Raw genomic sequence first — 14,964 nt, forward strand, 5'->3', positions numbered from 1 at the left:
CTTCTTAAATAATTTTAAAAATCTTTGCATTAATTTTTATTTTTATTTTTTTTAGGCCTCTGTTAGCCCGTAGAAACGCCCACGAGCTTTCTCAACTCTAAATCTGCATAAAACATGTCAGAGTTTATAAAAACATGAAGTTACGGAACTAGGTAAAGGGTTACGGCATATCGTCAAGAGCTCATAGAGGAAAGAGATTGAAGCGTGATGTTTCAAAATGTTTCAAAGTGAAAACGGACCCCGATAATACGTGTTGGTTTCGTTAGTTTTTAACTTAGTTACTACAAGTCAAAAGAAAAGAGAAGTAAGTGGGTGCATTTTACCATCAAGAACTCAGCCCAGATGACGATGAAACAACAACGAGAAATAAAAGAAAACTAAAGTAAAAGGAAAAAAAAGAATAGAAATGATCATGATGTAGAACGGGAATAGACCGGCGAACAACATACATAGTAGACGCATTAGTAAAATTAAATTAGACACACCTAGCTACATAAAACAAGAGCATACACAGAAAACCGAAGGGGGAGAGAGAGAAAGAATTGAAAAAATGGAATATGGAATAATGGCTTAGCAAATAGAATTAGTTAACCCAAACACACAACGTTTGAAAAGGTGGGTAGAGGCAACGAAAATAAAAAAATTTCTCGCATCAAGCTTCTGCTAGCTAGGTAGGAAATTTGATTTGAGTTAGAGAAGCCGCGGAGGAAGAGAGAGTGAAGAAAAAGAGAGGGGAGGTCATATAATACGCAAATAAATGGTATCTTGTACTATATGAAAAAGGGAGGAAGTGGGATTGCGGAAAAAGTTAAGGGGTGGACGACTTCTCTATTTCTCTATTAAGAGCTTTTTTTTTCATTTTCTGATAGTTAATGGGTGAGGTCGGGTTCGGTAGGGGGAAATAATGAACGGGATGGGAGGGCTGGCTAGGGGATAAGAGTGATGTAGCGAATTGGAAAGGAAATGTGGATGATAAAGTGCGGAAGGAAAAAAGATCACTCCATACGAAACCAACCGTCAATTACCTTTACGGACAATCAAACACTGGGGAAAAAGGAGGATGGTTAAAGATTCAGGATTAGGCAAGGAGAAAAAGAAGTAAAAAGTGAACACAAACAGAACAGACAGGATAAATCTGCAAAAGAAAGCGATGGGGAAAAAAAATAAATAAAAGAAAAGAAAAGTGAAGAAAAAAGTTGCTATGCAGGGTTCAAAATCTCCATCCGAAAATCCATTATTTCTGAATTTCATTCATCTGGCAATGTAGAAATGAGATTCCGCCCACATGCTCCATTTAAAAGGAAGAGAAAGAAAACAAAAGAGAAAGAAAAAGAATATAGAAATCCCTGCTAGAAAGTTCGTGTCAGATCGTGCTTTGTGCGTTTGTAGATTTTATGGAAAAATATTTTCCGAATGAGGCGCGAGTTATTTTTCGATCTCGTGTGATCGATAGTACGTTAGTGACGTTTGGTGCCTGTGTTTTCATAGGTTGTCCTTGTCGTAGAATGTCGTTTATGAAAAATAGACAGAGAAAGTGAGGAGGCTGTGATCCCATTGTGCAAGTGCTTCCTTTCTTCGATGAGTCTAAGGAATAAAAAAACAAGGAAAGGAAAACAGTAAAAAAAAAAACAAAAAAAAGAGAAAATAAAGAAAAGACAGAAAACACTCCCTTTCCCGGCCACTTGTTTTGCTTACTGGCCCGGATTTTTCTTGAACCGAAGTAGCTCAGAAAGACTAGCCAGGTTACAACCAGATCGAAGGAATTCATGAGACAAGAGTTCATCGGAGGTTGCACGGCTCTGTACATCGACGCAGAGACACACACTGAGGAAAGATTTCAACTCCTTGCTAAGTTTGTCGGGTTTCTTCAGGCGTGGGGTTCCGTTTGTGGCAATGAGGTATAGCGCTTTGAGTGGCTCTTCGTTGAGATATGGCGGCTCGGATTCGATCATCTCGATAGCCATGATGCCCAGTGACCAAATGTCAACCCGGGGGCCGTATTCCTTCTGCTTCACAACTTCAGGCGCCATCCAGTAGGGGGTGCCCACCATGGTAGCTCTCTTGCTTTTCGATTCGGTAAGTTTGGCGCAGAAGCCGAAGTCAGCTGGAAAGGGAGAAAGGAAGGGTAGTGGTTAGCTTCGGTTGAAATTTTGTATATCGCGTGTCGATATGGAGAAATACATACTGATTTTCACATTCCCAGAACGATCTAACAGCACGTTGTCGCTCTTTATGTCACGATGTATAATCGACTGACTATGGAGATGCGCTAGGCCTTTGCAAGTCTAAGGAGAGAGAAAAATGTTAGAACATTAACTCCGACAAATGGGTTTTGCAACTGACCTCGTAGCAAATAGTAGCAATCTGGTCCTCTTGTATCACCGGATTGTTATCAATGACATCCGTAAGAGCTCCACCTTCCATAAACTCCATGACAACCCATAACTCGTTATCCTGCTCCTGCAGGAAAGACTCAAGGTAGTTGACAATGTTGGGGTGTGAACTACCCTTCATCACGATGATCTCGTTCACGATAAGCTCTTTACGAGGTTGGCTCCTCAGATCCATTTGCTTGATGGCAACCTGGCTGCGAGAACCATTTTTCTGGTAGACCTCTTGGGCGACGTAAGATGGTGCCTTATCATTGACGCGGGCCACATATACAGACCCAGACGCTCCCTGTCCAATTTTGCGATATTTATGATATGACTCTTTAGGGTTGGTTCTCGAAACGATCTGCTTGAGTCTCTCCATCACTTCACTTTCTGTCATGGTCGACATCCGCACATCCTTATGCCGAGACTCCGCGGGTTTCTTCGTCAGGGCAGCTTCAGCCTGACGGACCGCATCGGGAGTTGCAGCCTTCTTCGTGCTAGCAGCTGTTTGCTTATTAGCTATGTTAAGAGGTTTAACTGGCTGTACAGGAGCCGGGAGACGACTCGGAGCAGGGCCTTGAGGGCTAGCGCCATTGTTTTGTGTCGGGCGTTTTATTGGCGTTTGGCCACGCGCATCCCCACCATTGTAGCGAGTAGCGCTCGAAGACTGTTGTGGACGGGGTCCATCTTGACGTGGAACAGAACGTAGAGAACCGTGTTGGGCAGCTTCATCCCCTGACCTTTGTGAAGATGGCTGTGTTCCATTCTGTTGAGCTGTAGGCGGTGAAGGAGCCGGACGCTGAGCAGTAATCTGTCTCAATGAACCTGGTGTTTGTTGTCGACTGCGGTCAGCACCAGGAACCTTAGGTGGTGCTCTCGAAGGGTTATATCGATCTGGATCTGAATAGCCTCCAAGCTCCTGCTGGGCAGTTGGCACGCGATTCTTGGGTAGCGAAGCATTATAGGCCTCATGATCGCGACGATTTTGCTCTTCTTCACGCTGACGCTGAACCTCTCGAATGCGGCGGGCCTCTTCGTCCATACGGCGTCGCTGCTCTGTGTCAGGCATTTCCTTCGACCGGTCTGACGTGTACTGTTGGTTGTATGGGCGCTCTGGATCTGAGGCCTTGCGTTGAGATTGGGCAGGTGAAGAACTCTGAGAGCGATCTGTGGCGCTTTGTTGGCTCTGATTATCGAGGCGTTGCAGTCCTGATGGTTGGTTGGCCCTCGGGCCAGCAATCGAATTGCCCATTGACATCATATTGGAGCTTTTAACACCACCATGCAGGCCATCGTAATAATCCGGGTTCTGTTCACGCATTTTAATGTCGGAATAGAATTCCAAAGCTTCGATCACGGCCTGTGGGTTATTCTTGTAGTCCTCCTTGGTGATTGCTGATGTAGATAAGAGTTTCTCCCACTCTGCCGGAAGTCCCGTAAATGCACCTGTCCGCGGGTCAAAGCCTACATGAACACGATGACTGAAGTTAGTTGGGTTCGATACGCCTCCCATTGCAGGACATCGCTCATGAATTTTTTCGATCCATTCGTAGATTTCATCGTCGTTCTTGACCTCGCACGTTATGGATTTAGTAGCTAGTTCTCGATTAATAGAAGGATTGCGAATATTTGCATCCTTGGGATTTGCTATCCGGATAATCTCGAAGGCCATTTTACAATCTTCTGATCGTGAAACCCTAATGACATGGCTCAGTTGGATCGATAACACCACCTTTCCAGTTTCGTTCTTCAGAAAGTCCAGTCGAAATTCGCGAAGGATGAGATAGCGCTGGCTCCAGCTGGCCAGAAACTTGTCCTCCTTGCAGCGCACATAACCTTCTTTGATGACGCTGACACCGCCCATGCTGCTCAGGTTTGATTTAGTTTGGCTCAACGAAAGCTGGCTGGAATTCGGGAAGACGGAGAGGGTAGGCGTTGGAGTCGAAGGGGAGTTTAGAGACATCTGGCTAAAACTCGTAGCAACAGAAGAAGTGGTAGATCCGCCTGTGTTAACGCGGGGACGGTCGACGGGTGGGCGCGGGGCAGGCCCTGGATTCATGAACTGGTCCCGGCCATACACACTGGCCTATTGTTAGCAGTGAAAACGGTGTTATTTGACCAATTGCTGGTAGAGTGAAGGCACGCCTGCCGTGTTCTCTATTTTCTGATTGTAGATTATTGTGTCGAATCGAGGGGTCATTGCTGGGGTGATTCACTCGTGGGATGATTCTCCAAAACAACCCGACCAGCCACTCGCGACAGCAGATAGGGGGTACTTACTTGGATTGAGACGACGCCATTTCTAGATCAGGCAAGAGGAGCACACATAAGGGAATCCACGCCGGTAGTATTGATGGTAGATACAGTGAATGGGTTTGTTTATGGGGACCCGGGGACACTAGCTATGGTTTGCTGAAAGGCAGAGTTGAGGGTCAGCATACGAACACATCACCATAAAAAAGAGACAAAGATGTATCTAAATATCACAGCAGAAGATATCGCACCGAGATAGCCGCAGGAAGTATAAGTTACACAGTAAAGTCGAGCGAAAGATGTTGAATGCTCGTGTGGGTTACGGGCGGAACGCTAAAGAGGGGGGGGAAGTACACTTACTGCTATGTAGTTAACTGGGACAAGGGAATGGAAATAGCGAACGGAGAGGAGAAAGAGGAAAAGGGCAAATGACCCAAGCCCTCGAGAAGACACACCAAGCTGAGATATCTCCTTGACAGCCTTTATCTGCTGGTCAGGCTGAGGGGAAGCGAAGGGAGAGAGTGTCTGTGCAGGTGGTTGGAAGAGGTGAAACGGGTAAAGAGGCTAACTACTGCAACCACACAAGAATTATTTTACTGCGTAGAGAACTAAAAACTACGGTCAAACACTCGCTGCGGATAGATTTGGCGAGGGATCAAATCATCATCTTTCTTTCTATTTCCCCCGCAGTTACGAGGCTATCTATGTGGTCTATAAATTGGTCTTTGTTGTTTTTATTCGGTCTCATTGTAAGTATGGAGTGGTACTTCATCCCGCCTATTATTTCTGCGGCGACCATGGGTAACTCGCATGTAAATAATGTATTTTCTCCATCCCCGACACCGCGGCTCCAAGCCTTCCCTTGTCCCCTTTTTTTAAACTAAATAACTAGTTTTCTGACAATAATAACGAAACTAATCTGTGAAATATTTTACCGTCCATTTATTTATCAATTTATCTATTCATCCATTTTCTTGTGGGGGAAAAGAAATACGAGCAAAATCGTTTATATTTACAAACATATAAATTTCCAAACATACCTGTTCCTGGTCTGCTGCAAACTCTAAGCATGCGACCCGAACAAAAACCAGAACTTTGTTTATTCTGTCTCCCGTTATCAAGTTCTCACACTGTCAGGGCAAGGTTTTCCCATCTCTTTTTATCTCACTGCTCTGTCCAAGTGTCCACCGAAATGCCGTCTCAGGGAGGATCCGAACAAAATGGGTGTGACAAAGCTTGACCAGACTCAGCCTCGACAACCAGGCGCTACGGGATGTAGTGACATTGACAATAGCATACAAATAAATCGCTTGCAGGAAGAGGGGGAAAGGAAAAGGAAAAAAGGAAAAGGGAAAAGAAAAGGCCAGTGGCGAACTATCAATCCTGAGGCCGATTTGCTTCGTCTTTCATTCCCTCCTGTACTCCGTATGGATAAGAGAGTCCACGCTCTATCTAACCTTTAGTTCCAACACAGTAACACAAACAATGAATAGAAGAAGAGGAGAAAATCAAAGAAATAGCCATACATTAGTAATAGCATTTAAACAATTCTTGGTTCCCCTTCCCCAAAAAAAAAGAAAAAGGAGGATGTCCCCGCCTGCACGGATATCAACCATCCCCATCGTCCATCTGAAACGGTATCAAGCTATAAATAAACCCATCACCCTGGCTGGATGGCCGAGGCATTTTTGGTTGAAATAGTTTTAAGAGTTGAATTTGTTTCACATATAAATGCTATTTTGCAGGGGTTGTGTACATGAGCTTGTATATACATATATACAAAGAAACATGTTGGGATGAAGTGAATTCATGTAGAGGGGACTGAGAGGAAGGAAAGGTAAGTGATCCGGGAAATGTAAGTATACATGCAGCAAGCGCCACTAGAGGGAGGTCTTGTTCTAAAACTGAACAGTTCAGTAAGGGAGAATAAATGAAAACAAAAGGGCTTCATTAGGCGATCTTCACTTTATGCGCTCTCAGGTTTCAAGAAAGCAAAAAGCCAGTGTGACAAATTTCGCATCATGGTTTCGCTGGAATGGCAAAATACATACCACATCGCATGAGGGGAATCAAAGAAAACAACCGCGCAGATAGATGGATACGAAAGGAGAATCTACTTCAACTCATGCCTCTGACCCAAAGGGATAATTAAACTTCAACAACCCATTCAACCCCCCGACCCACCCATCGGCCGCATCGCCGCCGCCATTTCCGCCATTCCCATCTCCCAACGTTTTCCTCATCACACACGGAATGCCCCCCTTCCACTCCCCATTCTCCTTCTCAATCTCTTCTCCCCACACCCTCACTTCCATCCCAACCCTCAATCCCTGCGCCATCATCACTCCGTCAATACTAACCTCAACCTCGCGCCCGCGGTTCTTCTCGCTGAGCCTCAGCGTCACTGGCGTGCTGGATGGGATGACTAGTGGCCGGAAGCTAAGACTACGCGGGCAGATGGGTGTGACTAGCAGCGAAGGGACGAGCGGGTGGATGATGCTCCCGCCGCTGCTGAGACTATATGCCGTGCTACCCGTGGGAGTAGAGATGATCATTCCGTCCGCGACAGCCTCGGTGAGGAAGCGCCCGCCCACGTAGACTTCGACGATGGCAAGGTGCGGTTGTTTGCCACGGTGGATGACCACTTCGTTCATGGCGTGCACGCCGCCGTCGTCATCGGAGGGGGAGGCCATGGTTGCGCCGTCGCGGTGGACCGGGCGGCCGTCTGGCGTGTATACTCCCACCCGTAGACGGCTACGGACAAGGATCTTTGCGGATCTCGATGCCCCCATGGACTTCCCGCGGACCGAAGTCCAGCCGTCTGCAGGTGAGGGCAGTGTCGTGGAGGACACTGATGGGCCATTTTCTGCAGCCATTCTTTGTCCATGGCGCACCAATAGAGATGCGCGGTCCCCCGGTCCAGCTCCCGACATGTATACTTCCCTGAAAGCGCCTTTGTATTCGGAAAACTTCCATTCTCCGAGGAAACCCAATGTTCCCATACTGAAGGCAAGGATTGGAGGAACTAGTTTGGATGTTGCGAAAAAGGAGGATGCACGAAGGATGGTTCCGTCACCGCCTAGCGTAACTGTGAGGTCGATTTTTTTGGGCGGTAGTTTGTCCAGGTCGAGGTTGGTATATACAGGAAATGACAGCACATCGTGCACCTCCGCTGCGGTTTCGCGCTCTAATATGATAGAAATGGGGGAATAGGTAGACTTTAAGTGACTGATGGAAAGTGGAGGAAGTGTTAGTAAACTAGTAGATTGCAGAATGTATGCGAGGTACATATCAAAACGTACTTCGCGAATTCAATAAGAGACTGTGTCACCTGTGGCGCCCCCTTCTTTCTAACGAGGAGGATATTCTGCGGTGGCCTTGGCCACCGGAGAGCTAGGAGGTCACTCCCCCGCGATGCTATTTACGAAACGCCCACATGTAAGTATGCGCACAACGTGCTGACTGACTAGACTGAACCACTGGAAAAAGAAGATAGAAAAGAGAAAAGAATCGATAAATTGACGCACACCTTCATACCGTGGGAATACGGAATCCGGTAAGCGGGTAATATCTTCGATTTTGCGGAGAGGCGCAGCTGCAGAGAACGCGCGCCAAACCCGATTTCTGGCTACAGATTTTCGTCCCCACGCAGGAAAAGCAACAGGAACAGGAACACGTCTGAGACTCGTTCCTCTAACGACTGGTTCCATTGTATTTTAAACTCCAGCGAGTTGAGGGAAGATTGATTTTGTGAAACAGCGGATGGTAACTCAAGGATCTAGAGAGCCATAGACAAAAGTGTGAGTAAAGTGGCTGGATATATATAGGTTTCTGTAATGCTTGAATTTTGAGGGGCTTAACTTACAACTAAGTGAGGCCATAGTCCCCTGGAAGCCAAGCAGTTTCCCCTCTCAGTTCCGTTTTTCTCTTGACCCTTGTTCACACTCTCCCTCCTAGCAAGGTGGAAACAGCCAAGGAAAGGAAAGGTTTTAACAAATATGTTGGAACTCAGCTGCTTCGAGATGTCCGATGCGGAGGTACCATGTTCTTGGGTAAAAGATGTAAGAAGTCAGGAGCAAGATCGAGCGTCTGTTTAGGATCCATGGGACAATTGGAACTTTGTTAGCGACGGAACGAGCGGGGAAGTCAAGGGGATCATACTCTATGCGGAGGACCCACCGTGAGACTAATGCAGGATATTATACCTGTAGGTAGGAGGAGACAAGGAATACAAGTAGTTATCCTTATCCCGTATACAGATACTTTTTCTCGTCCATTTCTTTCTGAATGAACAAGTTGAAGTCGCGGAGCTGTTTCGCCAGTTCCAGTTCGGTCCGGAGTCAGAAGGAGGAGCCACTTAGTCAGCACCACAGAACGTTTGCAGGGGCCAAGTAAAGCCAAATTTGATATTTCTTCAACTGCTCTGCCACCATGCTCTAGAAACAACGAACATGGCGTGCCCTCTGAATGAGAGCATTTGTACTAGACTCTACCTCCCCAAGCCACTTCTACTCTATGTGGCAGGGGCATATGTCACCGTCTTTTCTCACATTCTCTTGAGCCCACGGTTTGGTAGTTGTGCCCTTATCGGCGATGCGGTTGACGAGAGACTGTGAATACACCCACTCAATCGATGTCTTCGCCATCCTCCTTTGCCAGGTGTAAATGAATAGACCAGGGTTGGCCTGAAGATAGTTGAGGCTGTTAGAGCTGGGGATCAGAGGAATGCTTAACTCATATCCTGCTGAAACCCACTCATCAAATGGATCCCCAACACACATAAACCTACTCGCCAAAGTCTATGATCCTCTCTATTTTGGTCATAAGCAAGACGATGCTTACCCATTTTTCTGTGTCGATCGTGATTACTTGCATGGGACCGCAGCATCCAGAATTCTGTCTGAGTTTCAAGGAACAGTAATACCCAAGTTCGTGGTTCATTCTCTCTTGAATTGTGTCACAGCCGAACAGCTTCTCGTTTCCTTCGACTAACTCTAATTGAAATGGTTCCCAGGGTCTCCGTACAGGACCTTGATCCAGCACATAGCCTACAGGCAGAACGCCTGACCATTATGAAAGAAGTGATCGACGCTGAGTCCCTGCTCTACGTATATAATCTTGAGCATAGGGAGCTATTCCCGAGGAATGTGCTCGTTTTAGGCAGACCTGGATTTGATTCCCGATGGATAGTGATTGTCAACTTTGGAAAATCTGCCCCCACTTCAGTACCGGAACAGATGAAATCAATCTGGTTTCCTTCTTTCCTAACAAGACCTCCACTCTGACCGCTTGGAGTTGACCCGTGTAGCCAGGTGGAGGACATGACAAAACATAGTTTGGGCATCTCTCAGGACGCACTTTGGAGTGAGATAATCACCAACTTCTGATGAAGCTCCTCTCATTGGAGGGTGGAGCCAGATAGCACTGTGAATCAGCTGGAAAGTTTCTGCCTATATCGGACTATTTCGCAACCTCATTCGTTGTGACTCCCCAGCCTCGAAAATAGCACACCAAGGGTGATTCCGAAATGCTTCTCCTACAATTCCGGCATTTCTAGGTTCCCTTTATATATCAGAATTGTTCTTACAGAGACACGAATTTAGGCAAAACAAAGAACGACCAATTGTTTTGAATAGATTTTCTATGGATTATTCAAAGGACCATGTTTCAAGAACCTAACCATATGCGGGCCCCCTCGCCACTCCTGAATATATCTATCTGCTCTGTCAAAATATATCACCTAAAGCTTCAGCACGGCATCGCGCTTTTAGTGCTCCAAATCGGACTAGCATATCCAACTGAAAGCATTTGGATCGTTGCATGTGTAATGGACAATGCTTAACACATTCTCTGTTTTCCTCCCATTGTAGTTCCCAACAAACTGGCCTGCATGTTATTGAGAGCTTAAATTATCAAGGATTCTGCCAAGAGAAAGTTTTGGGATTCCACCCATAACTAAACCCTCACACAGTTCCTTCCGTGATGAAAAACCGCCTGCAGATATGGGTGCTGGACGATCAACTGCCTCATTGATGATACAGCAAAAGTTTTTTGTATCTGCTGTGCTGCTGATTCTGCCACTGTTCTATATTTGCTGTATCAGTACCTTCAGCCATTCATATCTTCATATCTATCTATGAGCTGGGAGAGGCCGCAAAGACACCGTTTACTTGGCTAGTGCCTTGGCCGTAGGGCTGAGTTTTTCAATGATGCAAGATAGACCCAATGACAATCCAGGGCTTTTTGCTACAGCCACTGCAACCCCCTTCATTAGCTGCTTCTCTCAACTGTTGCTATTAAGCTCTGCCATAGCCGATAGCAATTGACCGTACGCCCAGATATCATTTCTCTAGCGCATTTCAAAAGGTGAAGAGAGAGGATCCAATATTTCCCGTATCTCTGGCGCCAGCCATTCATGCGTGACCCCTCCGATACCACTTATATCAATTAGAACGGCATTCCTTTAACAATCACAACGTTCGAAGGCTTCAGATCCATATGTGTATTATTGCTGGGACGAAGCCGGTAAAGGGCATCAGCAATCTGTAGCGCCCATCTGCGCCACGGGTGATTGCTTCCATCTGTCGCCTTCAGAGCCTGCTCCAATGTCCCTTCCGAAGGGTAATCCAACAGAATGCCTCGCATAACAGGTGGGCTATAATCCTGATCTGTCGTCGAATAAGGGTTTTTTGAGATAATAACAGCAACTAGCTGCACAACGCTTGATGTACCGCGAAACAACTTAAGATTTTGTTTTTCTCACTGAAGAACCGCGCTATCTCTTGGGGAGGAGAAAGGCCTATCGATCTCTTTGTAGTCGTACCAGCTCTCGCCATTTTTAAGCTGAACTCCAGAAACCCAGGGTACCACGTTTTGAATTTCACATTTTGTCTGGATATCCATCAGCCATCTTGTTGGCACTGATAGATCCTCAATATAAGGGTATGTCACTCTCAAAGGATCCTCGTGAACAGTGAAACTTAATTCGCTGGCCATTTCAGCGAAACTGTTTCCCGAGGTCAAAATAATACTTGAACCCGTCTTTAAGGGAGGTATTTCTGAACAAGGATTTTGGAGCCTCAGTTTTGTCACGGGTATCAACTCTATCTCTATGATAGTATTGTCGAGGAGGGTTGGAAGGAAGCCGAAATCGATGTGTGAAGTGAAAACTTCAAACTCCAGACGTCTCTCGAATTTTCTTCTTTTTTGGCCAGCCGGGCATTCATCTAGAGGTTACTTTGATGTGCCATTTTTTGTGACCCGAATGAATAATGGCGTTCAGCGAGCAGCGAAAAGACTGGGACCCTCCAACGCAGCGGGTACAAGCTCAACGCTGCATAACTCCATCTCCAGGCGCACTTAAGATTTCTAGTTTAGGCAAACAATTTTGGGCTAGGGTATGAGTGAAAGTGAAAGGGGAGAATGGATCGCTTCGAAAAACCACACTCTGCGGAATAACTATTATTAACTACGATATATCCTCGCAGTGGGCTACTGGGGCAACGGAGTTCAGTTACCACCAGTAACACCATCTATCAAATAGCTTCTTCATCACACTCTTCATTCACAACCAATATATATATATATATATATATATAATAAAAAATTGTTGATTATATTATAAACTACTCTCTATCCGAAAGTATATCTATAAATAGCAATATTAGACAGCAGCAGACCTACAGTATAAAAGGCTCTGTAATTCCTCAGAGCCCGAGGTAGCTTTGATCTAGATACAAAAGCTATCTTATTGCGATCGCTATCATACTTTTTCCTAGCCTTCACTCGGCGTGGCGGAGCTTATCTCAGCCTCCACAAGAGCGCTAAAAGACTGGGTTGCCAGACATAAAACAAATTACCGAATAATCTCGCGGCCAGTGGTGCCCTTCAGGGCCGGCGTTTTTGCCCCTCAGCCAGCATGGGTAATGGTAGCGGAGTGCCCAGGGTAGATTGGAATTATAACAGTCCCTTGCTCTCTCTTATGCCGATCATTCCAAACTAATTCGACGAGGGAATAGGATATCGAGACGACAACATGGAGTCGAATATCATCCGGCGAGTTAACAAGGATGTGGCATGAACAAGAAAGTGGTGAAACACATCAACGATCAGCTTATGGGGAAAGGGTCTCGGCACCGGAGCCAACAATTGGGCGAAGGGTTGTTCAGCTTTGGGAACTAGTCCGTCCCTTACTCAGAGCTCTTTTCAGCTTTGAAGGCGGAGATCCTTTGTGATGCCCAGTCGTGAGGGGATAGAATTTGCATATAAAAGGGTTCTGGAGAAGGCCAGGGAATCAGCGACCCAGTTCAATCTTATATTCTGAGGTATATCAGTGGGCCATCAAGCACATAAATAAATACGTAAAAATACACACCTGCCGCCTTTTCCAGCCCCACCACCATGGGTATGAATAGCCTGTTCTGGCGCTTCTGCGAATGGTTCTATTCGTTTCCCGAACCCCCTCCGCGTGTTCGAACTAAGCCTATGGAAGTTCTGTGCGTTGGGTATCCTCGTAGTGGGACTGAATCGTTGCAGCATGCCCTATTAATGCTCGGATACGATTATACATACCATGTGCGACCCTATCAAACCTGTTATATCCCTGTCTTCTCAGCTGGGCCGGAGGTTATCACCTCTGTGCATAGCTCTTTGCGCTTCTCTTGACGCTCATGTTCCGGAAATACTAACGTCACTGCGTGCACATTTTGCGGCCGACCTCGATAGGGCTGGGATATCCTCTTCGAAGAACCCTTGAACATTCAAGCCTGGGTCAGGCTCGCTCGCAAAAAGTGGCACAACCCACACGGTGACGGAGACTGCACCATCACAGCAGCTGAATTTGACGCACTGCTCGGCCATAGCGTGGCTGTCACAGACGCTGCAGCATCATGTTTCGCCGCAGAAATAATTGCTGCCTATCCCGACGCCAAAGTCATTCTTAACGTTCGAGGCGACCTGGATAAATGGCATGCAAGCGCCATCAAGAATCTCTGTCACGAGGTAGACGACAGCTGGGTTTTATGGTTGTTTTCTTGGTTCAGCAGGAAGTTGTGGTGGAGTTGGCATGTGTATCAGCGGTTTCTTTTGATGCGACTCTTCAGGTGCTCTGACTCTTCCTTGCATTCGGGATTGGGCAACTGCGGGAAGTGGATAAATCGAGAGCATTCTGCGATGATCCGAGGCCTTGTTCCACCGGAGCGGTTGCTGGAGTGGAAAGTTGAAGACGGTTGGGAACCGTTGTGCAAATTCTTAGGAAAGGAGGTTCCGCACGGCCAACCGTTTCCCAGAAGAAACGACTCGGCGGGGTTTCAGAAGAAAGTTGAAAATGCGCTCCAAAGACATAAAGAGACGGTTTTAAAAAATTTGCTTCTTACCTTTACTTGTTTGGTGGCCGTTCTGGCGTTTGTGTGGCAGCTGGTGGGCTAGCCTCCTTGGATAGCATTGGCAATGACCGCGCATGGTTTCTGTTTCGAGACATGATGAAGATTTATGTTAAGATCGACATGGTTGCTAGTCATAAAATTGGAAATATTGTTCATTAATTACTATTGGTATTCACGAATAAGATGCGGCATATCACCCTTGCCATACACTTGGCCCTTGCCGCATATGAAATAACATTGGAAAACGGATCACAAAGTGAACGTAGTAAAGCCCTGGGCTACACTTATGTATGACTGAGGTATATGTGTTTTCAACAATAGGATGCATCATTTCCTTATCGATTCGTTGTAAGCGGACCTCAAGATTATATGCTGTATCCTGGATCATTTCATTGTACCCTGGAAGCACTCGGTGGGAAGCTTTGGAGGTATGCTTTACGAAAATATATTAGAAGAGTCTGAAAAAAGACAAGGAATTGCAACTCACATAGTAACAGTGCCTAGGCCGTGCAAAACTGTTCGATATAAAAATGTAAGGCCACTTGTGGTCTTACAGGCTGCCGCCACCCACTAAACCCATATTCTTAAAGAAGTGGAGATTTGGGGCCTCCTAATGTGATTAATTTATGACACTTTGCACCAAAAGTAGTAGAAATAATGAAGGGGAAAGTTCCTGTAATTGGAATTTCTATGAGTATATGCTCTTGACATGGTAGAGGTGGAGACTGCAAACATATAGATGGATAATAGAGTAATGAAAGCGTTCTGACCAGGAAGAGAATGTGGGCGTGATTGGATTTGTAGATGAACGCGAGATAGCCTAAATGGGCTACGGGCCGTCTGTGCTGACCATGCTGGGGACACAACAGGCGTGGTTCTGAAACCTATCTTGCTCTCAGGGAGCCAACCTCTGAGCATAGCATTTGCAGCCAGGAAACTTCAGATATAAATGG

General features: G+C 46.2%; 6 protein-coding genes across 6 annotated transcripts; 2 read left to right on the forward strand and 4 right to left on the reverse strand.

Annotated features, from left to right (window-relative positions):
• Positions 1-1,457: 1,457 nt before the first annotated feature.
• On the reverse strand, positions 1,458-4,434 carry HCBG_02123 (serine/threonine-protein kinase CLA4; the record flags this gene model as incomplete). The annotated part of the gene is made up of 4 exons (XM_045429172.1): positions 1,458-1,584; positions 1,696-2,104; positions 2,186-2,285; positions 2,344-4,434. The coding sequence occupies 4 exons, from the start codon at positions 4,432-4,434 to the stop codon at positions 1,458-1,460; spliced, it is 2,727 nt and encodes a 908-aa protein (XP_045290958.1).
• Positions 4,435-6,751: 2,317 nt separating this feature from the next.
• On the reverse strand, positions 6,752-8,338 carry HCBG_02124 (poly(p)/ATP NAD kinase; the record flags this gene model as incomplete). Its single annotated transcript, XM_045429173.1, has 3 exons — positions 6,752-7,856; positions 7,931-8,045; positions 8,158-8,338. The coding sequence occupies 3 exons, from the start codon at positions 8,336-8,338 to the stop codon at positions 6,752-6,754; spliced, it is 1,401 nt and encodes a 466-aa protein (XP_045290959.1).
• Positions 8,339-8,872: 534 nt separating this feature from the next.
• Positions 8,873-9,951, reverse strand: HCBG_02125 (uncharacterized protein; the record flags this gene model as incomplete). Its single annotated transcript, XM_045429174.1, has 4 exons — positions 8,873-8,938; positions 9,179-9,313; positions 9,471-9,691; positions 9,795-9,951. 4 exons carry the CDS (start codon positions 9,949-9,951, stop codon positions 8,873-8,875), a joined length of 579 nt encoding a protein of 192 aa, XP_045290960.1.
• A 1,124-nt stretch (positions 9,952-11,075) lies between these two features.
• HCBG_02126 (protein kinase) lies at positions 11,076-11,624 on the reverse strand (the record flags this gene model as incomplete). The annotated part of the gene is made up of 2 exons (XM_045429175.1): positions 11,076-11,349; positions 11,392-11,624. The coding sequence occupies 2 exons, from the start codon at positions 11,622-11,624 to the stop codon at positions 11,076-11,078; spliced, it is 507 nt and encodes a 168-aa protein (XP_045290961.1).
• A 275-nt stretch (positions 11,625-11,899) lies between these two features.
• On the forward strand, positions 11,900-12,862 carry HCBG_02127 (uncharacterized protein; the record flags this gene model as incomplete). Its single annotated transcript, XM_045429176.1, has 3 exons — positions 11,900-12,025; positions 12,407-12,550; positions 12,647-12,862. 3 exons carry the CDS (start codon positions 11,900-11,902, stop codon positions 12,860-12,862), a joined length of 486 nt encoding a protein of 161 aa, XP_045290962.1.
• Positions 12,863-13,028: 166 nt separating this feature from the next.
• On the forward strand, positions 13,029-14,054 carry HCBG_02128 (uncharacterized protein; the record flags this gene model as incomplete). The annotated part of the gene is made up of 2 exons (XM_045429177.1): positions 13,029-13,265; positions 13,353-14,054. 2 exons carry the CDS (start codon positions 13,029-13,031, stop codon positions 14,052-14,054), a joined length of 939 nt encoding a protein of 312 aa, XP_045290963.1.
• Positions 14,055-14,964: the final 910 nt, after the last annotated feature.

The sequence above is a fragment of the Histoplasma capsulatum genome (genome assembly GCF_000150115.1).
Source record: "Histoplasma capsulatum G186AR genomic scaffold supercont2.2, whole genome shotgun sequence".
NCBI lineage: Eukaryota > Fungi > Ascomycota > Eurotiomycetes > Onygenales > Ajellomycetaceae > Histoplasma > Histoplasma capsulatum.